The 26,735-nt window shown below is 36.4% G+C and overlaps 1 protein-coding gene across 1 annotated transcript; it reads left to right on the top strand.

The window, feature by feature from the left end:
- Positions 1-2,424: 2,424 nt before the first annotated feature.
- On the top strand, positions 2,425-11,394 carry LOC149077065 (ras-related protein Rap1-like). Its single transcript, XM_089242648.1, has 2 exons — positions 2,425-2,565; positions 9,970-11,394. Exon 2 carries the CDS (start codon positions 10,184-10,186, stop codon positions 10,880-10,882), a length of 699 nt encoding a protein of 232 aa, XP_089098774.1. The 5' UTR covers positions 2,425-2,565; positions 9,970-10,183; the 3' UTR covers positions 10,883-11,394.
- The last annotated feature ends 15,341 nt before the right edge of the window (positions 11,395-26,735 follow it).

Here is a 26,735-nt window from a genome sequence, read left to right on the forward strand (position 1 = left end):
GCTTGTTTTAAGCTTTCACCAACGCGCATAGAATTTCTTTATGTTGGTATTACAGTAGAACTTGGATAGTTCGAATTTTGGATAATTCAAACTTTTACGAACTCTCCTTGGATTTTCTATTTAGTTTAACGATACAATTTCTTGTTCAATTTGAATTTCTTACTAGTATTTTTGATAATTCGAAATTGGAGAGGAAAAACAATCACGATTTTCGTATGAGCAAATAGATGAGATATATTCACAAGTAATCACTTTTCTCGACCAATTCGCTCAACCTTCATTATCTAGGGCAGTGTTTGCCAAAGCGGGCAATATCACCCCCTAATGGGCGATGGAATGGGGCCAGGGGGACGATAGAAGCTACATAAGTATAACATAGGATCCTGTGGGTACGTTTGTGTCGGGGGCGATGAGACAAAAAAATTTCTAAAGAAGAGGGCGATGGAACAAAAAGTTTCGGAAACAATGATCTAGGGAGTATTGGCTGGCTGCCTGACCCCAACTCAATAAATAGTAAATCTTTAGAAATAAAAGTTAAAAAAAATTGCTGGCGTTTCCGAAGTTAAGCGTGCAATTCGGTCTGTTTTTTTCCGAACTCAGTTTCTCTGGCTCGAACAGCCCTGCTAAACATTCTGTCCACTGAGTAACGTATGAGGAATTGTCGGGTTATTTATGACAACTTGTAATAAAAAACGGAAATTTTTTCTTTTAGAAACGGCACCCTTTGCATGTCAAAATGTACGTCAGAATTTAATTATTTCCATTTTGATTTAATTATTTTAATTTTTACTTTTTAATTTACATTATTATTTAACGACTCAATCCGGAAAAAAATTGCCGGTTTTCATGATCGGAAACCGGCAAAACCACATAAACTAAATTAGCGTCTTTTACGCATTAAGGATTATCCGTGCTGAATTAGTCCGCCAAAAGTGTTTTGATGACCCGTGGGCAGTTTCAGAAACAACTGTCCGTATAGAAAGAATTCAAAATGCTAATTTCTAAATTTTTAATTTTTTATGATAATTTAATGCTTATTGAATTGCTCATCCCAAATGAAACGAAACAGAGCACCACTTTACATGAATTGTATTGCTCAACTTCTGGAAATTTTGTGCACGCGATCAAGGAATTGTACAATGATACCGATTCCATAAATGGAATTATGTAGCAGCTAAGACCAACTATACATACGCATATTATTCTTATGTAATGATTGACTTGCGATTTGTAGCCATTCAACGGATCCAGTATACAGGGTATTCTATAATTCCCCTCTCGCCGCATTCTACTGGTGAGCCGTTGATACAAAAGGCATATTTCCAACTGGAAAAAAATTTCAAATAATAATAGTATAATAGTATAAATATAATAATATTAAAATGCATTAACTTTTTATGCGGTCATCATGTCCTCAAAAACGCAATTACAAAGTTGTTGCCTCGTCTCTCCTGAGGCCAATAAAAAAACACTTCACGTTTATAAGTGCAATATTCACTGAGAAATTCGAAATCAAAAATTGGGAGATAACAAAAACGGACAGCACTTCTTTCTCTTATTCATACTATTCTTTCCCGATTTAATCCATTTTTCGAAATCGAATATCTCAGTGAATATTGGACTTAGAAACGTGCAATTTTTTTTTGTTGGCCTCAGAAACGGGGCAACCATGTAATTTGTTTTTGAGGACATGGTAACCTTACCTTCTAAATTTTTTTTTTGGGGCGCGGTAGCCCAGGTCGATAAAATACTCGCTTAAAGTACCAAAGGATGTTTAGAGGAGTCGCGAGTTCGATACCCGGTTCATCCTTGTCAGAAAACTTTCCTGACACAAGGTACAACAGAAACGGCGACGTGATCGCAGGAAAAATTGCTACCGCAATGAGTCAACCTGAAACCAAGCCTGACGTTCCTAATCGGCAATAAATTGTAGGTCCCGGTCTGATTAGCCCTCGCATGCAGAAAATGACAGTGGTGCGGTTCAAATGACCTGAATTTCTTTTAATAACTGCACAACCCCTTGCAACATGAATCATGCATCTGAGTTCTCAACGCGGTATTTCGGTACCTTTTTCTAATTGCAACTAGCTCTAGGATCAACGATTCGCCAGTAAAATGCGGAGAGGGTAATTATGGAATCACCCTATAGATAAATTGGACAATTCGGAATTTTTCAGTTCTCTCGAGCTTCAAATTAACCAAGTTCAACTGTTTTTAATTTGCATTGAAAAATAACGGTGGAGTATTTTCTTTTCCAAGAAAATGTTCTACTCGACTCGCGAGCTTATCTTCGGGCAAAAAGTGTCGATAAAATAAATCTCTCGAGTCCGCTTGGCGGTCGCCAAGATGATGCCAATCAGGTTATCCATTATAGGCTCCGTCACTTTACTTTATTGCTCATAAGTTAGTGTCAAGTGCGTTCGAACAACAATAAGTACGGCAGACGTGTTGCTTTGTTTTATGCTGGTGCCCCGAGATACGTGTTGAACTCTCTCGATACTCTTTCTATTACATCGCATAATTTCTATATTACATCGCATAACCCCTAAATAAGATTTAAGGAAGGTGAGATATTTGTTTTTGTTTAGCATGAAAAATTTATTTTGAAGAATCAGTTTTTGATTTTATCAATTGGACTTATGCATTGAATTCAGAAATGATCTATTGTATTCTTTAGAATAATTGATAAAAGGTTTTCGTTAGCTGTCAGTAAATGACACCCACAGGAAACCGTTATAAATTAAATCTTTTGTTCGCTCATTTTTTGAATCTTGATATTGCATCAACATGTCGAACATAGTCTTTGTTGATTAGTTATTTTTTCTTCTGTTCATACTACCACTGGAAATATTTTTAAATATTTTATATATATATAATGATACTCTGAAAATAATATTCTACATGTAAGCATAATGTGCAAACTCAATATTTTTTCATTAATGGACTGAATGGTAATAAAAATATCATATCTCTATGAATAAATATTTGTTGTTTAGTGCTTACATATGGATGTCGCTCACGCCGAACAGCAAATTTTGACAAAATTTCTGCGTCCGTAACAAATAGTCAAAAAAAATAGTCATTTCTTATGTAGTTCGGTGTACTGAACACGAATTTGACACAAAAAGCGTGATTACCTACGGTTTTCTGTGAAATTGCTAACATTTAATACACAAATAATAGCACAATATGTTACATTGAAACACAGCATATAGGAAAATAAATGAATGCACGGAAATATATAAAAACCCAGATATACAGAAACTTCACCAATATATAGGGACACAACATTAATATACATAAAAAAAAACACAAATACATAGAAAGGCAAAAAAAACACATACAAATTTATTATCACACAATACTTCATTTATCGGCGCCTGGCACGTATTTCGTTTTGCATTGCGTTTGTATTGCACATAGGAAGAATCTTTAAAATTCGAAGTACTAAAGCATGGATAACCAAGCGGAGATCGAGATGTAGTTCGGAAAGAAAATTCACATTCTTCCGTGTGGGAATCGAACCACCAATCCCTCACTGTCCGTGCGAGTGTTCTAACCATTGAACTACAGAGGGCAGACGTTTTTATTCCATATGTATGAATGCTGAACGGGACAGTGAGATTGGTGGTTCGATTCCTCACAGAGGAATGTGAATTTTCTTTCAGAACTACATCTCGATCTCCGCTTGGTTATCCAGGCTTTGTATGAACAGCGGAGAGTGACATCATTTCTCTCTATCTTTACAATTGTCCAACAGTAGTCGAGATTAACCATTTTGGTACCCCACCTGGTAATGTTGTATTATGTCCTTATACCACTTTTTACCAATACAATAACCATGGGAGGAGATGCAGGGGGAGGGGGTGTATTCCCCTCGTCAAAGGTTGGAGTCAACCGATCTAATGTTTGTGTATATATGCATTGACATCATCATCGAGGGCCCCCCCCCCCAGACTTCCAAGTCTATCTCCGCCTATGACAATAACGCTCGTGTGAAACACCTTTTAACTGTTAACAGGGTAATATCTCAAAAACAAGAAGCCAATAAAACTTTTCTTCTTAGTAATATTCGTGTTCAGTTGATCAAAATCATTCAGAATTGTATATTTTTATGTCGGACACAGTTTTGTTGTTCGGTGGCACTGCTTGTGTGAAGCACTTTTTTTAATACTTTACATGATACTGTAATATCTCCAAAACGAGAACCGATAAAAGTTTTTCATGGGAAATATTCGTGTGCAGCAAGACAAAACCATTCGGAGCGGTATATTTTCATGTATACTTTCATTGTTGTTCAGTGTTATCAGGTAATTTGATTTAGAATTTAAAATTTTCCCCAGTAGCGAAACTTAATTTGAGGCGAGGTTTTTGTCCAGATTTATCAAATGACCTCGAATGGAAAATGTATGATCTCCCCAATGAAAATAACTATCTGAATTTCTCTTTTTGAAAATTTTCCATTGTAATTAGTCGGGGAACAAAGTTCTTGACAGAAATAAATGATAGATGGCGCCAGACGAGCTGCTGTAGTCGTTTTTACAGGCTAATTTGCATAATCGCGGTAGTTTTGTTTTGATTTATATTAGAGTGTGTTCTGGGGTAGTACACAAAATTTCGTTAGTTGTTTGCAATAACTCGATAAATGGGTTCAACATCAATTAACTGACTCGATGATAGAGAAGCGTGTTTAGATTTGCCTATTACAGCAAAAAGGGAGGATAACGATCCGTTTCTCGATCGCATAATCACCTGAGATGAGAAGTGGATGATATGGACATTCCCCTCGACAATCTAACTGGAGCGAGGGCACCTCACCCAGCGTACCCTGTGCGAGGTCAAAAAAAAGGTCGCCAGGACGATAAAAGTGATAAATGCAGGAAAATTTTCTTAGATGACTGGTGATTATTCATAAAATAATTAAGGGATATTCACCGATTTACCCTTTTACCCAGGGGCGGATTAAACGAGGGTGCAAAGGGTGCGGTGCACCCTGGCGGCAGCTTAGGCTTTCGTTGGACACAAAATGAAAAAAAAAATTTCCATCATTAAAAATTTACATGATATATCACGCTTTTGAACCATACGTTGACAACGGAGGTGCTGAGCAAACTTGAGGGGAAAAGATAGGGCCTGGGACCGTAATACCAGGAGCAAAAAACAAAAATGTACTTTATCACAAGGGGCAAGTGTGCCTTTTGGTGCTATCAAACAGTAATTTTTCCTGAACAGTCAAATAAACGCAAAGGACATAATTCGGCCCCGGCATAATCGACATAATTCACTTGCCCCGGGAGAAGTTATTTTCTGAGGGGCCCGGGCCGTGTCCGGGTGGGCCAGTGCGTTAAGACGCCACACGGAAATTTTTGAACGCCTCTTGAGAGCATTTTTTTAAATTAAAACTACAAAAGGTACCTCTACTACAAATAGTTTGAGATAAAGGCCGCAATAACTCTATACTTCGTACGTATGTAGCAATAGATTATGTATAATCCCCATAAGTCAATTTTATTGTATTCACTGCAATATGATAATTACTGTGAAAAAGCCAACATTAAGGTACATCTCGATCATAGTATCTCGATCTTTTTTTTTCGTAAACACATTTCATAACAATTTAATTAAAAACTAAGAGCATTGCAGAATAAATGTTTCTAAATAAATTATTTTGATGACTTTTTTGACAAGAAGTTAAGCAAATTATAAGCATTATTTGATGAATGCTATTTTGACTTATCCACTTCGATGGATTGCGCTTTTATAAGTCGATTCCCGTTTTAACGAATACCGTTATAGCGAAAATCTCGTTTTAACGAAAACTTTCCTAATCCCCCAGATATGTTCACATAGGAACAATGTAAAAATCTGGAATTCCTTTGTAACGAAATATCTTCTCTGGTATCTTCGAATTCGTTATAACGACACAACTCTATATGTACTATATTACATTCACTGCAGCATGATATATATTGCGATAAAAGGGGCAGTTTTCACCATTTTTTGTTTAAATTTCGTTTTTGTGAAATTCTTGAAATAATTTTTTTGAAAAGTTTCATACAAAAATAAAAATAAATTCAAATTTGATAAATTTTGATAAATTTCAAATAATTTTGCATGGAAAGTTATAAGGATTGATGAGGTTTAGGCTATATAAGGTGAAATGGTTTGATTTATCGATCATTGATTGATTGCTTGCGAACTCAAATTTAGTTGAAAATTGACGAGTATGTGAGTTGATGATCATTCAAACGGGTATGTAGATTGACAGGCATCTAAATGAGAATCCGAACTCACAAGTATCTTAATGAGTATAAGAATAAGTGACTGTTATTAAAAGGATTAAACTCCCCTAGAGGGATGTTCACGAGGTGTAAGATCAGAGATACTGTTTATAGGCAATGGAAATGGAATTAACCAATTTTCTATTTTAAGAGACGTTCGGGAAAATTGAATGAGGAATCTTTGTTTTTAAAATACGAGTTTTCGTTAGGAAAGAATTTATATTTATAATTCTCTTTTATCATTTCTTATTATTTAATTTCTTCGGTGAAAGTTTCCACGAGTAACAAGTTAAATAATATTTGTAACGAGAATCTCTCTGGTCGAAGCACTCTTTGGAACGACGACGTGGGTGGCACATGTTCTTCTAACTCAACACCATTTTTCCATCAGTACCGATTTTGGTACTTTAATGGACCGCATGCACTCCCGCTTCTTTCATTGATAATGCTATTATAGGGGATTTTCTTCAAAGTAGATGAGATAAAATACTTGAACACGTAAAATCATTTTTTAATAATATTCACCGAGTGTGTCACATTAAGTAAGCATTTAGTATTCGTTGGCAGTATATTTGTTACGCGGTAAATGTGATAATCCGGTTATTGTGCATAAATTTATCCTACCGGCGATTACGCGTGATAGGGCGCATTAGTGTGACGTCATGACCGGCAGCGCTGATTCCAAACAAACATGAGCTGAGCGAGATTATAAAGGGAAACGCCGTAGGACATAGATGAGAATCTGTATAAATTATTTTTCTAAAAAAAAAATATGATTAAATAAGACTTGCGAGAGCTTCTGAAATGAAAACTTCAAACTCTCGTGAAGTGAACATGCAATGTTAAAAATATAATAATAATAGTTCGTCTATAATTAGCTAAGAGTTTTTTTATTTCTCGCATGCTATCCTTTCACGTGCGTTTAGCTTAGTAGCCATGCTTTTGATTCCTGCATTAAGTCATGGATTCAATCATGGAATTATTGATTGAATCGAATTGAAGAAATAATTGAATATTGAATTATTGAAAAAAATAATTTTAAGAATTATTGAAAAAAAATAATTTTAAGAATTATTGAAAAAAATAATTTTAAGAATTATTGAAAAAAATAATTTTAGGATAAATGAAAATTTACAATTAATGAAAAAATAGTCACAGAATTACTGAAAGCAATAATTGCAGAACTACTGATAGAAATCAGAATTATTGAGAATAACTTAGGAATTGTCAAGAGTAATTTCAGAATTGTTAAAAGTAATAATTTATAAAAAATTAAGTTTTTGAAGGAAGTAATTTCATAATTGATGAAAATTTTGAAATTAATGGTTCCGAATAATCGGGACAAATTTCTGATTTGATAAAAGAAATAAATGATCAAAAATTATTTGAAAATAAACAAAAATTCAAATTTAATGAAAGATATACAGTGGAACCTCCTCTAACGGACACTCCCCGTTATCGGGCACTTTTCTGATTCCCGGTTCCATAGAATAGCGATTTAATAGGTATTTCACTCCTCGTTAGGGGACACTCTCGATAATCGACAGTAAAAACAGGAAAACTCCAATTTATCAACTTTGGGTGATAAATCGTGAATTTATCACACTCAAAAAGATGTCCCAAGCTCGTGTTGGTGAATATGATAAATCATCAATTAATTACTTAATTAACTGAATGCTCCGGGATAGTGAATTCGAATGGTGATGTGTTGATTGTGTTTGTTGATACCTTTGTAACATTATAAGACTGATAATGTTATGAGAATGTTTTTATCTTCTTCACACTTATTTTAATTTAATTTGATTTTCATTGCAAAATATATGTTTAGTACACGTATCATGTACGGGTTAAAATAATTAATTGGTTTAATGAAGCGATGAAAGTTTATAATATACCATACAAAGGTCATAAATTTTTCTTATTTATCAGACTTTCTAACTTCATCTGGGAATTACACATAATCGCCGGTAAAAGTGATAAAAATGCAGTGAAATTTAATCAAACTTTCTTTGTCGAGACGATTTTTGATTATGCATAACCACCGGTGTAATCACTTTTGCAGTAATGAAAATGCATAGAAACCAATAGCACAGAAGCCAAAACGGCGTGTAAATGAAGAAGACGCATAAATCATGTTAAATGGTATATCGTTGCTGCCCGTAAGCGGACAAAATTTTTGGTTCCATGGGTGTCCATTATCGAGAGGTTCTACTTCATATTCAGAGCAATTAGGCCAAACACACGTGAACAGATAGCATGCGAGAAATAAAAAAACTCTCGTATCTAATTAGAGACGAAATATTATTATTATATTTCTAACACTTCATGTTCACGAGAGTTTGAAATTTCGATTTCAAGAGCTCGCAAGTCTTATTTAATCTTATTTTTTTTAGAAAAATAATTTATACACAGGCTCATCTTTATGTCCTATATTGCGTTTTTCTTTATAATCTCCTCAGCTTATGTTTGGAATCAGCACTGTCGGTCGTAACGTCACCACTAATGCGCCCTATAGGCTACCCAAGCGTTATCGTTGATGAATTTGATTAATTCTAGAAAAAAAATATCACTTTTAACTGGCAATTACGCGTAATACCGGCAGTTATGTGTAAGGTTTCACTGTACACAGAATGTGATATTCCGTGACATCCGAAACATTAAAAATTGAGATCGAAATAATACTGTGAAACTCCCTGCAGGCAGTGCCGTCTTAACGCATGGGCCCACCCGGGCACCTCAAGAGAAAAGAGGGCCTCACAAAAATGAGATTTGAAATTTTTTTGAATTTACCTTGTAGGGCCTCAAAAAAACCACTTGGCCTGGGGGCCCATGATGCTCTTAAAACGGCCCTGCCTGCAGGACCACCTCTATTTAGAACCGCTTTTATTTGGGTCCTTTCGGAATTTCCTTCTATAAGTTATAGCAAATCCGATAACTATGCGTAATAAACCAATTATTGTGTTATAATCGTCAACTACATGGTACGTTTAATAAATTTTCTTAAATTTATCACTTTTATCAGCGATTATGCAACATTCCCAATCGTTGTTGGTAAATATGATAAATCGTACCAAATTCATCACATTTGCTGGTTATTACGCATATTCGTCATTTCGTAGTGGTAAATATGATATATTAGTCCCATTGACGTAAGATTTATTATTTAGATAACCGTACTCGTGAGCCAGAATTTGAACCGAACATCATGAACTCTGATTCAACGAATTTTTCGGAAGATCCCCAAAATAGCTCCTATAATTAACTCTTATTTGACGAATTTTGATATCAAACCTCAATATAACAAAATCGAATTTAACAAATTTTACGATCGTACATCGATACAATGAATTCTCATGTTAATTTAAATGCTTTTTGAAGGGTAATAACTAAAACTTTCTCGGAAAGAAAGTTTTTGTGCCCCTCCAAATACCAAACCAGCATACGCCCCGTTGGGTATTATGTCTAATCACACCGGTAGACGTGATAAATTTATCAAACTTACCCCCAGAAGATTGTTTCAATTATGCATAATAAACGATTTATCACATTTACCATAACATATTTTTCACTTCAGAGTCTAGACTAAACTTTTTCATGTCATTAATTTTGAAAAAGTGTTTAAATCTACAGGAAAAATATGCACGGAAGTACTTTTTAACGTAATTTGATTTTTTTTTTATATTTATAGGTTATATTCGTGTTGAAGAAACCAAAGATGTGAAATACTGTTTTCTCAGAAACAGTTCTGATAGGAGGATATCCAGTTCTGGAAAGACATTTGAAGATTGCAATAGTTGCAGCTTCGTAACGATATTGAAATAGTGTTTTTTACCTCTCATCTCAAGATTGACGTCTACGTTTCGCATTTCTCCATTTCCGAAGCGTTAGGGGAGCCGTCCAAAATGCCCGGTTGTGTGGCACGCTTAAGTTTGCCTATAGGCGATTGCAAGAGCGGCATCAAAGTCAGCCGGCATCCACGGCTCGTGCTGCTCGGAAGTGCAGGCGTCGGCAAGACGTCGATAGTACAGCAGTTCTTGTACGACCGTTTCCCGAACAGACACGTACCGACCGTCGAAGAGATGCACTGCGGCGAGTACGAAGTCGAAGGAGATCGATTGGTCTTGGACATATTGGACACGACCGGTTATTACGAGTTCCCGGCCATGAGGCGATTGGCCATCAGCACTGCGAAAGCGATCCTGCTGGTGTACGCGATCGACGACAAGCAGTCTTTCGAAGAAGTCCGTTCATTACGGGAGCAGATCTTGGAGATACGGCAAGATCCCGTGCCCATAGTTGTGGTCGGAAACAAATGTGATCTGGGCGAAGATGATGGTGAAGAAGGCAGCCGCAGGGCCGTCAGCAAAGAAATGGCCGAGATAGTGGTCACTATTGACTGGGAGTGCGGGTTCGTAGAAGCGTCGGCAAAAACCGGTGAGAACATCATCGAGATCTTTAAGGCTGTTCTCAATCAGGCCCACATAAAATACGCTCTTGGAAGGGCCGTCGAGAAACGACGCAAATCGCTCCCGGCCCATCCTACTTGTGAAAAGATCAAAGACTCTCTCGAATACAAGAGAAACAGCTGCGTCATACAGTGAAGTCACCGGTGACAGTTCAGTGACATTCGTTTATCACTAACTTATATAATTCTCCGTTATTTTACGAGAATCAAATTGATTCAGTGATTTCTGTGGCACTTTACGTAAAATAGTGTCAAACTTGGTTATATAATGACATCGAAGATTTCGTGAAATTTTGTCTCTGTAAGGGGCCATACAAGTATTATGCCAGCACAATTTAGGCTAATTTTAATACCCTCCTCCCCTTTGTCAGCAAAAGTAAGCTAGCTGGCTTCCTAGACTACTACTTCTTAACCGTACATGCACTTCGTACACCAAAGGTGCTCAACTTTTTTGAGGAGGGCGGGGCACTTGAGTTTCTGTGCCTTGAGCCACCCAGGTGATCTAAAAATGCGCTGTGGGCCACTTGAGTCATCTGGAAATGTCACCGAGCATATGAGTGATGTCGAAGTAGAATTTTCACACCAAAATGAAAGATGAGCACCCACAGGCATAAACCACTTCAAATGCCTCCCACTTTGAAATCTGAAAAAAAAACTCTGTACCATTTTTACTTGTTTTTATTATATTTACCTGTGTAGTTCGTATTTTATATATATATATATGTATTCTTTCTGTATTATACTTATAGTGGCGCCTGTGTCTTAAAATTTTTTTTCGCAAGAAGCGAAATAATTCATTTGGAGAGATATGAACATGTAAATTTACAAAGTAATTTATGAAAAACGAATATGCACGAGTGTGTACTTAAATAATTATTTACTTTGGTCTGACTTTACTGTAACACATATATTGTTAACTATATAAACCACCACTATTATTCTTCTACAGCTAAAAAATGCAGCATGAAATACAAGGAAACATAGGTACAAAAACTAGTTCAGTCATTTGATATTCCTATAAATACAAAATATTAGTTATGGTGAAAGTGATAATGCTGTAATTATTTCTAATTGCCAGTAATTATTAAAAATGAATAATAACTGGCAATTGCAAATAATTAACGAAATTCATAAAACTTATCAAGATCCTTTTCTTTAAGAGACACCCCCTCCCAACATATATTTTGTTTATAATATTGAGTTATCGCATTTACTGGTTTGCCCCACATATATTTATGAGCCCTTCCTAAAACATACCAGGATAATAACCACGCGAGTGCAAAATGATAAGCATATAGAGTTGGTACATTAATTTAACGTGTGTATATTGTATTCATATTATTTACATATAACACGCACTTACATGGAGCAGTGATTTCAAGCAAAAATGCTGGAATGCGTGTTGTGAGTGTATGTGACCCTAACATATTTATGTTGTCAGAATTGTGTTTTGTTTTGATGGTGCTGTTATCTGTTTTACATATTTTAAAATAAAGGTAGTAAATGCTCTCAAATTTTCATCATGTCTGCTCTCTGAAGAGAGACTTTTTCAAATGGGAAACCAAGTCGCATTCACATCTTGAAGTTGGAAACTGCAGGAATCCAACTTCAGCCGACCACCACTGCCATTACAGAGGTTCAAAACTATCCTCTGCATGAATCTGTAGAATACCTTCTGTTTAAAAAAAACATTCCGAACCTTGGTGTCAGAGAGAACAACAATTTTCAATTTCAGCAGGGACTTCGATGGAGCACAAGAAGTGAGAAAAAAAATGAATGCACATTTATTTTCTAGCAGTAACATCAAATTGCACGGAAGTCACAGATGAAAACTCAGAAAAGAGCACAATGACACAATTCAGAACTCTTTTATTATCCTTCTTTCATTACAAATGATTACATGCACACACACACACAAATATATATAAATATATTCAGATTTTTTATGAAATAATAAAGTCACAATTCATTTCAGTAAAAATGTGAAGCATATATAACACTTCTATATGTATGGTCTTAATACATATGGAACTGTGTGTATACCTTCTTTCGTTACAAATGCTTTTACACACACACTCAAATATATATGGACAAATGCAATATAAGTAAAAATGCTACAACTCATTTCAGTAAGTATGTGAATCGTGTATAACAATTCTATGTATTACTTATACAGGGGTCTGTCCAGCCAAAATTTGGGTCTGTTTTCCTCACCCTTCATAAAATTCCTGATCTGAAAAACGGACCCTTCACAAAATATGAAATTAAAGGAACCATAAATTTGGCATTTCATTTCTTTTGTGATAGATTCGCTTCCCACAAAATTGCTTATTTTTCACAAAATTAATGACCCTTCTTACAAAAAAAATAAGGAAAATTTTTCATAAAAACAATACCTTATGAGAAAGGTCCGGATAGACCCCGTAATATAAGTCATAGGATAATTATTCAAACCCTTGACCATTACTACGAGCTGTGTAAATATGCTTGTGCAACAGCTTTTTTTTCAGATCATGATCCCAGATGCAAAAAATGTAATGCGCATACACACACACGTAGCACAAAACAAAAAATTCAACATTGAACTTGGTAATTATAATTAATATACACAGGAAAAAAAAGAATACTTCAATTTGAAAATTAAAAACCGTTAGATTGAAAAGGAAACATCATTATGAAATGTCAGAGTGCCAATCACTGTACATAGGATCAGCATTTGGAGGGGGCACAAACATTTTCTTCTCGAGAAATTTTGAATTATCACCTTTTAAAAAGCATTTAAATCAACAAGAATTGGCTAAAATAGTAAGGAAAGTTATTTTCTTTCAATATACAGTTGAATCCTGTTATAGCAAACTCCAAGTGACCGGAGAAATCACTTCGTCATAACGATATTTCGTTATAAAGGAATTCCAGGTTTTTGCATTGCTCCCACGTACACTTAACTGGGGGATTAGAGAAGTGTTTATTAAAACAAGATTTTTCCGCTATAACGGTATTTGTTAAAACAGGATTTGACTGTATTAATTTCTTTAAACCAAAATATAAATTTTTGGACACGGACAGTAATTGGTTAGAAAACCTGAACTTCAGGTTTTTAAACAGTCAGTGTCAAGGCTGCATTGCTTGTTGTATGGAACCAGCGTGCACCCCTGCACAACTGTCGTTCCCATCGCTTTTTTTTTTCCGATTTCTGATTCCCTTTCTATGTTACACCTATTTTATTATTCATATATCTTTTAGCAAAGGTTCAACTACTATGGTTCCACATAAATCCATCAACAGCATTTCTTCTAGTCACAAGACATTATGACCTCCCCCCCCCCCCACTTTTGGGGTGTCATATTACGTTTCGACACATTCGAGCTATAAAAAAAATATTTTAATGTTTCAAACTTTCAAGAAAAGGGAAAAGTGCGTGCATCTTCAAAAAAAAGTGGGCACTGCGGGTAACGCTCGGACAAATTAATTGGACAGTTGACTGGTTAACACAGTGCCCTCTGCACCATAGAGTCCAGAAATAAAAATCAAGTGTTACAGTTAATGAAATAGAATCATTTACAAATAAAATTCAAAAGCTATGACCACCATCCCACGAAAAATTACACATGCATTTCTTGGCACATAAAATGGTCAAAAAGATTTTGACAATAACTAATAAGAGAGCCGATTTTGAAACCATAAAACATCTAAATGTTCTTTGGTGCATCAGTGTGCATGCAGGAGACATGCCACCATTTATGTTGCAATTCAGAAAAATTAAAAACATGATAGATGGATGAATATTTGCTGTTAGTTGCTTCCTCAATTTTGAGTTTGATTCCTACTGGATTCTTGTTTGTGTTTTACAATTTAGCTACTTAGAAGAAATTGTTACCAAATCGGAGAAAAATTTGTGAAAATTGATGAAATGTTTGTGATTTAATACTTGTTATTTGGCAAAATTTTAGATTTAATACGTGTATTTTGGTAACATTTGCAAATTGCTCTTAGCCAACAACCACTGCATGGTTGCATGAATCTATCTGGCTTTTGCAATGTGTAGCCCAATATAAGTTCATGGTTTTCGGGATAAAATCGATCTCAGGAACTTGCCAGTAAAATCAGGAAATTGATTCAAAAAAAAATCTTTGACCTTCTTTACTTGGTGACTTTTCCAAAACTTCATCACTTTTCCTGGACTTTGTGACTTTTCCGTGCCAGTAGACACCCTGAGGAACAAAAATTATTTAGGAAACAGTTATTTTCCGGATATTACGCTGAGGTGAGCTCGGAAAGAAAAGTCATCACGTCTCCGCCGGGACTCGAACCCAGGCCCTCTTGCATACCGGGCAAGCATGCTACCATCTACACCACTGGATGCATGATGGTAGCATGCTTGCCCGGTATGCAAGAGGGCCTGGGTTCGAGTCCCGGCGGAGACGTGATGACTTTTCTTTCCGAGCTCACCTCAGCGTAATATCCGGAAAATAACTGTTTCCTTGATATCTCTGGCTGAGAAAAAAGCCATCTATATCTCTCTAAAAATTATTTAGCTAGATACCTCCACGTTTCTACTGAATTTGGCATCACAAAACACATTCACTTAAATTTATTGATATGTATAACATAAGGAAAGGAAATTTAATTTTAATTTATAAATATTTTAAAAATAACTGCAGTAAAACCTTGATTATCCACAATAATTGTAACTGAGCCTACGTCTGAAAAATATTTTCAGATAATTCAATATGAATAAATTCGAAACTAAAGCATCTTTTACACTAATCACAGTAGAACTTCAGTAGCTCAAACACCACAAGGGCATTGAAAAATATGAGTGAATGTCAAGTTAGCAAGGTTTACTTGATTCACACTCAACAATTTTTAAAGATCAGTTATGTGTGCAGGTATATGTACCTATAGATTTAGTTGAACAGTACCTTCCAATGATAAAAAATTTCTGACCCATAATTCACTCTATGACAAATTTCAGTAATAAGACAAAATCCCAAATCAAAAAGGGAAAAAGTAAATTTTGGTTGTTGTAAGACCTGTTATTTGTAAATGAGCAATGTAATCATCCAAAAACAAGGAAAATTTCCTTCATTTTACTTAAAATTTTTTTTATCTAGTTTCCCAAACTATCTCTCAAAAGTACCAGATATTATCCGCACCTAATTGTGACTTTCATAGTCTACATCAGTGGTTCCCAACGTGGGCGCTACCGCCCACCAGTGGGCGCTGAGAAGTCTGAGGGGGGCGTTTTTTGTTCAAGTCATATTGAGGGGGCGTTCAGAAGAATGAGGGGGGCGTTTCATGTTCAAGTTATATTAGCCCGGTTTGCATGTTCAATATTGCGGTATCACTGAGAGTTCAGGCACTGGCTTGATGACTGTTTTCCCTAGTAGAGAAAGAAGAGTAAAGAGAGAGGAGGAAAAATACTGTATTTAGATATCCTCTTGGGGATTTTCGCGGTGTGCATACTATTTCTCATAATCCCTTGCGATTTTGTCGCTATTGCTTAATAAGGAAACAGAGTTGCCAGTTTTCCCTGTTCAGCAAAAAATTTTTGGCTTTGGCGAATAGCGGTTTCCCTTTATTTTTTCATTTCCCATGTAAACAAGGCTATTGAGTTGGCGTTGAAGGTACCGCCCTTTTAAGCATGTGAAGAAAATTCAAGGTCATATAGACCTTAAATTTCCGGGGCAATATTTCCCGGGCGGTACAATAGTGCAGTGGACAGAGGTTAAAGATTATTATAAATACCAACCAATGTATTTCGGAATTTCTTCATATCAAGGGTAAATTGTTACCACCAAAAGTAAGAATGTGTTTATTACTTTTATTGTTTTGATTTTAATAACCCTGGTAAAATCATAAAGGCATTTCATTGTAATAAACACAATATGTTCCGGTGATATTAATCTCCTACCGTGGATTCATTTCAATCCTGAAAAAAAGTCGTACCAAATTTAGTGGCCGTGCATTGTATGATTCACCGACAACATTTGGTCGCTAAAAAATCTTTCATCGCTCGCTACAATATGTAATTAAAGCAGTTAACAAGATCAGAAGCAATGCTATCCATAACAGGATATTTAGAAATCTTTGTGATGAAAACGATGAAGACACTTCAATCGTTTATTATTGCATACAGAAGTTCGTTGGTTGTCAAAAGGTACCTGTCTGAAACGATTTTACGAACTCTTTGAATCAGCCACAAAGTTTTTTGAAAACAAGGATGATTCATTGAGAGAGAATTTATTGAAATTTAAGAGTGATATTGCGCCTTTTTGGCCGATTTATATACTAAATTTAATGAAATTAATGTACAACTTCGAGGTAATGATTTGAATTTTATCAAAGCAAAAGGAATTATTTCAGCGTTCGTGTCAAAACTTGCTTTTTACAAACAAAACTTTGGTAGACGACAATTTTATCAGTTTCCAATGCTTTCTTCAATTGAAACAACTAATGACGACATTTTGGTTTATTGCCAGCATTTGGAGAAGCACTGACAGAAGATTTTACGAATAGATTTCAGGATGTAGTCAACATGACTACTCCAGAATGGGTCCTTGAACCTTCCTCAAATAACAGAATTATCGCTGCAGGAAGAGTTGATAGAATTTTCAACAAATGAAGAGTTGAAATAAAAATTAAGAAAAGGGTATCAGGAATTTTGGCTACAAAGTCAAATTCAAACATTATATCCGGTTTTATGGGCTGCAGCAAAAAAGTTTTTTATTGCATTCCCATCATCATATTCAACCGAGAGAGGATTTAGCATAGTCACCAGTCTATTAACAAAGAAAAGAAACATTGCCAATAGCGGAACGCGGATATTCAAGATTATTGATGACAAAAATGGCACCAAACATCGAGAAATTAGTTTCATCACATCAAGCTCAGATATCTCACTAACGGTATTATATTCATTTTTTCCAAATAGCATATATATTTTCAATCAAATACTGTGAGAAAAATACATATTATTACCTTCTCATAAATTAATAAATTATTAAAAAATTTGTCCTTGTTTTCAATATATATATATGTACAATATAGTTTACCTGGAGAAGGGTGGTTGGCGCTATGGAGTCGTGCACTAAAAAAAGGGGCGCTGGCTCCAAAAAGGTTGGGAACCTATACATGTACAGTTTTCAATTGTCTAGGAAGCATGGGAAGTAACTATACCCCAAGGTGTAAGGGAGAATCCGACAAACATAAATTAGACAAAAACAACAAAAAGAATTGATACAATACAGGATAGCAATACCATAAAATTCTTTAAGTTTGCCAACACACCAGCAATTTCAAAAAATTACCTTTGACAACATCCTCAGCATAGGCGGTGATAGACTTGGAAGTCTGGGGGAGGGGGGCAAGCTCATTATTGCCGGGGGGGGGGGCCACGATGATGTCAATTCATATACACACATATACATTAGATCTGCCCACTCCACTTTGACACTGGGGATCTATGGGCAGAGATCCCCCGTATCTCCGCCCATGCTCCTCAGTCCTAAAAGAAACTTTGAATTTTACGTTTTATATAAAAATATAAAACGAAGATTAACCAATAGATGGCGCTGAACTCGTCATAAGAAGAGCACACCGCACATTGGAATTGGCGGGAACATGTAGTTCCTGTTGTTCTCGGCCCAGTGACCGTGAACAAGTGATACAGAGCGCCAGATCAAATAATATTTAAATTTTAGATCTACATCTCTTTTCTCGGCCCAGTGGTGGTAACTCGTGGGAAATTTCCCATATTCGTGGGAAAAATTGGCCAAAATTGGTCCCCATGGGAAATTTCTTGACGTTTGTGGGAAATTTTGAGAAACAAAAGAATTTTTGTTGAAAAAAATATATAAATGCAAAACAAAATGCTTTTCTAGTGTAAAATAATTGACTATATATTTCCATCGATAGATGGCAGCACAAATTTCTGAATGTACGGGGGGGGGGGGAAAGTAGTCAAAAGTGAAATTTTGCTATACGAGGTTACCATCACTGTTCTCGGCATCCGAGAAGGTCGCCATAACGTTGTTATTGAAGGATCGGGCTCTGCTTTTGAAAATTTTATAAGAACGGTGACTGTGTGGAATCTGCGTTAAAGAATTTCCGGACATTATAAAGGGTATTAGAAGCAGCTCTGGCCTGATGTCTGCAAACGGTCTAAAGATGATGATTTTTTTTTTTCAAGCCGAGCACAACTCAGGTCTACGTCATGGGCAATTTACTACCTAGTGAGGCAAAGAAGATGATTGCTAAATTCGAAGAGACGGGTTCGTTTGACGAGCAATTGTTGGGGAGGGAGGAAACCAATTGCTTCGACTTCAGTGGAGCAAGTGGCTATAGCATTGCAGGAAGCGTCAAGCAGTGCTTTGGGAATGTGCAGTGCTCGGGGAATTGGCCCGACGTGCCTGTCAGCACAGTTCGTAAAATTTTACGAAACATCCTGCAATGCTATCCATACAAAATTACGCATTTCATTTTATTACGCATAACATTCAAGAGTTGTTTCCTGTGGACCTGCCAATACGAGAACATTTCACCCTGCAATTTCTTGCTTCGATGGAAGTGGACCATAGACGAAGATACGGGGGGGGGGGGGAATGCCCCCCCCCTAGCGTCAAAGGTGGAGTCGACTGATCTAATGTATATGCGTGTATATTAATTGACATTATCATCATCGTGCCCCCCAGCAATAATGACCTTGCCCTCCCAGCAATAATGACCTTGCCCCCCCCCCCAGACTTCCAAGTCTATCTCCGCCTATGAAGTGGACCATGCATGGCCATGGAACATTTTGTGGACAGACCATAGACTATACACATTTTCTACATGTGAAGATATACTATATATTATTATTACTCTGTGATTATAACCCTACTGGAACAATCAGAGGGGTACAAAACTTCGAGCTTATATATAATATTAAAAAATATAATACAAGCTCGATGGTACATACAAAAGTATCCTAAAATATTCTAACTTGTGCTGCCATCTTTGAAACAACGTACCAACTACAACTTTGTGGTAATCTAGCCTTCAAAAAAAGCAGCTGTCAGTCAGAATTCCCCCGTTCCGGTAAAAATTTTGTATTATTGGCATAGAGGCGTATGGACATTCACCCGGGGCCTTCACAAAAATGAGAACTGGTGTGAATTTTCGAGAATTTGCCAGGTAAAGCCTCAGAAAAATCAAGGGGCCATGACGAGCTTACTTTCGCCCCCCTCTTTCGAGGAGTCTGTATTGTTGCGACTCTCTCCCGATAATCGATTGTTTATCGGGACGTACAATGCGTCGCGTGTTCATTTAAATTTTAACTTTACAAATCAAACACTTTAAGGGCAAAGTGATCGTTTCGAGAGAGAGACCGAAGGAAAATCACAACACATGGGGGGAATCTATTTATATACAGTAGGTCCCCCCCCCCCCGTATTCGCGGGGGTTACGTTCCAGGGGTGACCGCGAATACGGGAAATCCGCTAATAACCGAAACCGTAGTTTTTTCTTGTATATCTCGTTTATTGAACAACATGAGAAAGAGCAGGATAACGCAGAGGTATAAGGGAATGTAAAAAAGGGTGCAGAAATTGTTGGCGATGTTTCTGAAAGAACATTGTGATTTCTATTTGCCGTTTCTTCATATCATCAAGTGTATTGAAATATAATGACAAGGCTTCCTCTACCAATTTTTCTACATGTGAAGAGCGTACCGTAGAGGGATCTATGATATGAAAACAATCTATTGCTGATTTGAGCGTGCGAAGCCCTTCCGCTATGTTACTCATGGTGAACTTGTCTTCTACTTTTTTAACTTGATCTTCTTCATCTGGTACCGCTTCAGTTTCAGGATCAGTCAACTGCATTAATTGCTCTTCGATCAATACCTCTGAACTGATATTAATTAGCTGTTCGACTTCTATATCTATATCATTGAACCATTCTCCACCCACTTGTTTTGCTAACGTGACAATGTCTCTTCAGTTGGCTCTGTAGAATTGGTTGTGTTCTTTAGCGCACATTGTGGTTAATCCAACCCGAGGTGACCGTTTCTCTCTTGGGAATTGCCACGGCTCTAGTGATGACAGTAATGCCATTAGCGAGCCATTCTAAACAAGAACAACTCAAGTTTTGTAAACAAAACCCATCAATGATGATTTCTGAGAGTTGCAAAAAAAAAAAAGGAAAAAAAAACCCCCGCGAATATGGAAACCGCGAATACGGTGGGGGGGGGGGGCGACTGTATTATAAAATAAACAATAAATTCGACCAACAAAAATAATGATAAGCCCCAACCAGCAAAATAAAAACATAACAATTTATTCAGCACTTTTACAAAGGTATGTGGTACGTACCAAAAAAACCCCGTAAAACTTGAGAAGCATTTGTGGTGAATCGTCGCAGAAGACGCACCACCACGCCAATCCCGACAGAAAGTTGCTTTGTCAACCCTAGCCAAAATCTAATTAATACAGATGAATAAAACGACCGAGAAAACATATTAATGAATATTCCAAGAATTCGTCGAAACAACAGATACTACTATTCTCAGTCGCACATGAGAAATAAGTATAAAACTATTATTAACTTATTTTTTAAAACTGCGCAAATTTTTGTCAGAACAGTTCGTGAAGGAGCATCGTCCTGTTGGTGGACCAACGATCACAAGAACTAAATGTTCCGTGCAGAATAGGAGTGCCCGCTTTTCAAAACACATTGTTGACAGCTAATCACTAAGGATAAAGACAGCACCGGCCATAGCTGGTGTTGACAGAACCCTATGCGAAGGAATGTCTCTCACTGATGACTTATACGTTACGAAGCTCAGAAATAGCCCGGCTTTGTGTTAACACCAGCAAAAGCAGAGCTGGTGTTGGCTTTGTTCAAGCACTAAAAAAAAGGGGGGGGGGAGACTCACGTGATCAACCATTTTGACGAGTGAAGAATCTTTTTCCGAAAAAGCAAAGCAACTTTTTTTTAGTTTTTGAATTTATTTTTAAAAAAAAGCAAAAATTGTGAAGGAATGAACCAAAAAGTTTATAAAAAAATAATATAATTGTGTGATTACAGAAAATATAATTGAAAAGCAGTAGGAAGACATGATGATTTACAATATTTCTTTATATATAACGCTTTTTTCACAGCATTTTCGTGGGGCGGTGGTAGCATATACGGTCCTCGCTACGATATCCAGGAGGGTTAGAACCCCGACAGGTCACGGAAACCTGCGGACTAAAATAATTTAATTTTAGTCCGACAAAAATTCCTCATACGTCATTTTTTGACATATGGGGGAAGGAAACATGAACATTACAAGATTTGAAGCGATTTTAAATTTTTATTTTGGGAGAAATTCGCAATACAGATATTTTTAAGGCAACAATGGATAACATTAAAGTACTGTGTGTGTTCGAAATATTTTTGACTGGCAATTGAAAAACGGTGGCCAAAAGTGACAAAGGACAATTGCTTAAAGATTATTCGTTATGGCTTGATGCAAATATACATTATATTTCACGCTGAGGATTTATTTGAAGCTGCTCTAGGTCCAACAAAAAAATTTTGCCATTAAAAGACCAGGAAGACCAACATGCTCTTCACCGACAGTGTTCTTAAGTGAAGTCGCGAAAAGTGAAACCTCACCTGAACTCCATGAGCCCAGAAGAATTGTGTGTAGCTATTGAAGTTAACACTGAGGCCGGTATTACACTATAAAATTTTTCTAAAAGTTATTTTACAAAATTTGAGAAATTCTATCAATAAGATTATTGGTTGCATTTGCTCGAATGTAACCGGTGAGTTTTATTGGTTGGATTTTTAAAGTTTTGTAAAAGGGATTTTATCAAACTTTTATAGTGTAATACCGGCCTGAGAGAAAAGAGGGTAAAAGTGATTTGGCAACTATATAGTGAAATATACATATAACTCTGAGTCAGATTCAATTCTTCAAAAGTCATATTCATTATCAGCAGATCAAGAGACTGCTTTGATGATTAATCTTTCAACGCATGAGTATAAGGCTCGTGATACACGTGCTACTAAGTAGCAAGAAAATGTGCCACTTTCGTGCTATTTAGTAGCATGTGTATCACGAGTTTAAACTTTTAGACCAACAAGCAAAATATTTTAAGTGTGAACTCTACACTGCTTATTACAGGATTAAGGAATCAAAATTGTTATGTTATGCACCTGGCGTCAAAATAACAGAGATACACAAAAATTCCACTTACACATCCAGATGAATCCCAATCAAATCCAGATTCTTCGAACAGTGATACAGAGCATTAACTATATTGAGCCTGCTATGAGCCGCTATTTTAGAGTGGACATTTACAACACCACCTATAGAAAAAGGCCTCCACACGAAGCTCGTGACGTAATTTTTTTTTTCAAACCGAGCACAACTCAGGTCTATCGCCGTGGGCAATTTACTACCTAGTGCCGGAAATGTAAGTGTGTACCCAACAGTCTAAATGCGTATCTAGTGTTGTATCTGATTTTTAGCACTCGACTCGCGCAAAGCTTCGTGTGCTGCCCCTAAAGATGATTCTGGTGGGAGGTTGACAAGGCTATAGCCCAGGGGCACCTGGGATAAACTTATTATGCAAATGTGTCTTTAGAAGAAAGCGGCACACCATTTTTTACCGAGAAAATATGCGTCACCATACGTCCTGCTTTTGAAGAAAATTTTTCCTTTCAAAAAGCAGGGTTATTATTACTTTTTTTTAACCATTCATGATTACGCCAGATAACTCAATCCAGAAAACAGCATTTATTCATGAAACATCGCCAGGGAAGAGTATCAACAGCGCGGTGGCAGTCCAGAGATATGCGAGCCATATGGGACCTTTCATTATCTTGTTGGAAAATGAACACTGAGTGACGTGCCATGAAGAGTAATGCAACTGGCCGCAGGATGTCATCGACGTATCGTTCAGTTGTTAAAGTTGTACGCAGAACGACTAGAGGCGACCTGCTGTCGTAAGTGATTGCACCCCACACCATCACACCCGGAGTAATGGCTTTATGCCTCTCTAAACGGGTGCGATGGTCATCTGCCCCAAGACTGAAGCGGGATTCATCGTTGAGCACAATGTGATGCCAGTCTGCCTGCTGGCAGCCATGATGATCGGCTGAGACACCACTCTAGACGACTCTGCTGATGCTGTGGGCTTAAAGGCCGCTGTGAACTTAACCCCGCCTCAGCCAAACGCCTTGAGATATTGGAAGGTACGACGGGTGGTATGGAAGAGTCTGTAGCAAGTTGTTACCTGTTTCAAACAATGGGCTAAATGCGTAGTAGAAACGCGCGCTATGACCGAAGTTAACATTCATTGGCCTTTAAAATTTAATCATTTGCATAGTTGGCATGAATAAATTTGCATGCGAAATTTCGAGATGATCGGATTCTTTTTAGGGGTGCTTCTTTTCTTTTTTTGCAGAAGAGTGTGATTATGCTCAAGTACATTTTATATTTGTTGGTTTCTCTTTCTTGGAAATAGCATTTAACACTCTCTCGGCTATGGTAGGGATTGTTTATTTTTTGGTGTATGTTTACATTACAATTTAGTTTTTTTTTGTTTTCATATAATATATATTTCGTTCTTTTGGACATTAAGTTTTAGTTTATGTTTATTAGCCCCTTTCTTCACTTCTCGACTGTTTACGGTTTTTGAACTTGAAGACACTGGTCTTCCTTTCGAGAAGAAAAAAACCTCCCCACAAATATAGCAGCAGATCCACAATATCGGAAATGCAACTAAAAAAATATACAACCAACTTGCTGGTTTCTCATCATCGATTTTAAAGACAGATAGAAGCACCTCCTTAACACATTATATGCACTACACCTGATGAACGAGCTCATACGTTTCACAAAAATAACGTACAATTCTGACAATATTGTGAACATTCTGTGTTATTTAATTATTTTTGAATCCATTCAAAACCGTCTAATATGGTACAGCAAAGTTTTAATATATTAATAAATATGGAGAAAATTTATAGTAGAAAATTATTTGATAATTATAGCACATATAGCTCTTATAGTGACGGACTCGCGATGCGAGGATCCGGGTTCGAACCCCACAGTGGTGGTCGGCTGAAGTTGGTTTTCTGTGGTTCCCAACTTCAAGGCGCAAATGCGAGCCGATCTCCCCGTTAAAAAGTCTCGCCACAGAGAGCAACAGTCCTACAACGATAAATCATTCAATCATAACACTTCACTCATAGTTAGAAAAACTGGTGGCAGATGGCAGCACCACACATAACAAGCATTACAGAGAAACAAAAAACTTCACGTTAGGTTTCACTACACGTACACGCACATTCCCGCATGTACCGATTCGTTGGGGGTTCCGCGGGGGGGGGATGCATGTGTGGTGTAGCAGTAGTAGGTAGGGCCTCCAAAAAATGGCTCGGGGATCCATGATGTTCTTAAGTCAGCCACCTCGTTGGGCAATTTGCCTGTTGTGGCGTGGTATTTGTATTTGTATTGGTATTTGTATATATTAATATATTAGAAATATATTTATATAATAAATAAATATATATATTAATATATTAAATATATATATATATTAAATATATATATATATTAAATATATATATATATTAAATATATATTAAATATATATTAATATATTAAATATATATATATCTTAATATATTAAATATATCTTTAATAACATAAAAACAAAATCTAAGCCACAATATTCAATTCTCCAACAAAGTGATTTATGTTGCTTTACACAAATGCATTCGTATGCGTTAAATAAAATAAAATCACTCCTTTCTATTAGTTTTTTAGCTTCTTATACTGAATTTATCACAAAACAAATTATGTATATTTAATTTTAAGGATTTGTTCCCCTTTTTTGTTATATTTAATAATACGAATTGAATAAAAACATATTTTGTAACTGCTTATTTGAATATTTCACGAGTGATTTCAGCTTCCCGCAACTCGATTACACGTAGAATTGCTTTATATTGGTATTCTAGAACACTAATACCCACTCCGTTGAATGTAATCGCATTTAGACTCGGGGTTTCTGAAAATAATAACTCATTGATAACTGTATCCGAAAAAAATCCCGGTAGTAATTACGATGACCATATGTCCCGTTTGGTCGAATGGGATGTATGAAAATAGGTCAACTAATTTTTTTTTCCACCTAATTGGTTGCAAGCTACTACATGTTCTGTACGTCAGCCCGTTTTCTTTCTCCATATTGTTCTAAAACAAGATATTTTTGATTTAAGATATAAAACAATCCTGTATTTTTCATTAATAATATTCAGCCATTATGAGAAGTTTGATTGGACCGGTCAAATGAGTTTTACTAATTACGAAAATTTTCTAATGTACGCGCGGTATGCGTTCCATAGTTTTCCATTGAGAAAGTATTTTCGCCAAGTAACTGTGAAACTCGTCAACTTAAAGAAACTAGCCAAGAATTGAAGGAAAGAGGTTTTTTTTCTATTATATTTGTCTCGACTAGAGGTATGTTATTGCAAAAGCAGCTGTACACGCTGCATATGTACATGGGTTATAGTAGACGGCAATGTCTAAAAACAAGGGATGGGTGTACTTTCTGATCTACATAGTCTTGCAGGTTAGTAATTATAACTTGAGAGGGAAGGAATAAGTCTGAATCAACTAACAGCTTCAAAATGAGTGGGGAAAAATTTTTTCGACGAAAACAAATTGATAACATATACCGAAGTCCTGTAACAAATTTAACAAACCTATAAACAAATTTTTCCCCAAGTTATGATATTGGTCCGTTCCGTACTTTGCAAAAGTGATAGCAATACCCGAATAATAACATTATCCGTGATTCTATGAGAAGTGGCGTCTACTGTATTTAATTTCCATTGTAAAATAACGCTGAAGTATTTTTCTTTTCCAAGAAAATGCTCCACTTCAGCTTATCTTAGGGAGCAATGTGTCGATAAAATAAGTCTCTGGAGTCAGTTTGGCGATCGCC

This window comes from Pholcus phalangioides, unplaced genomic scaffold, assembly GCF_987345545.1.
Source record: "Pholcus phalangioides strain wild (caught in Gottingen) unplaced genomic scaffold, Ppha-v1.0 ptg000015l_1, whole genome shotgun sequence".
Taxonomy (NCBI): Eukaryota; Metazoa; Arthropoda; class Arachnida; order Araneae; family Pholcidae; genus Pholcus; species Pholcus phalangioides.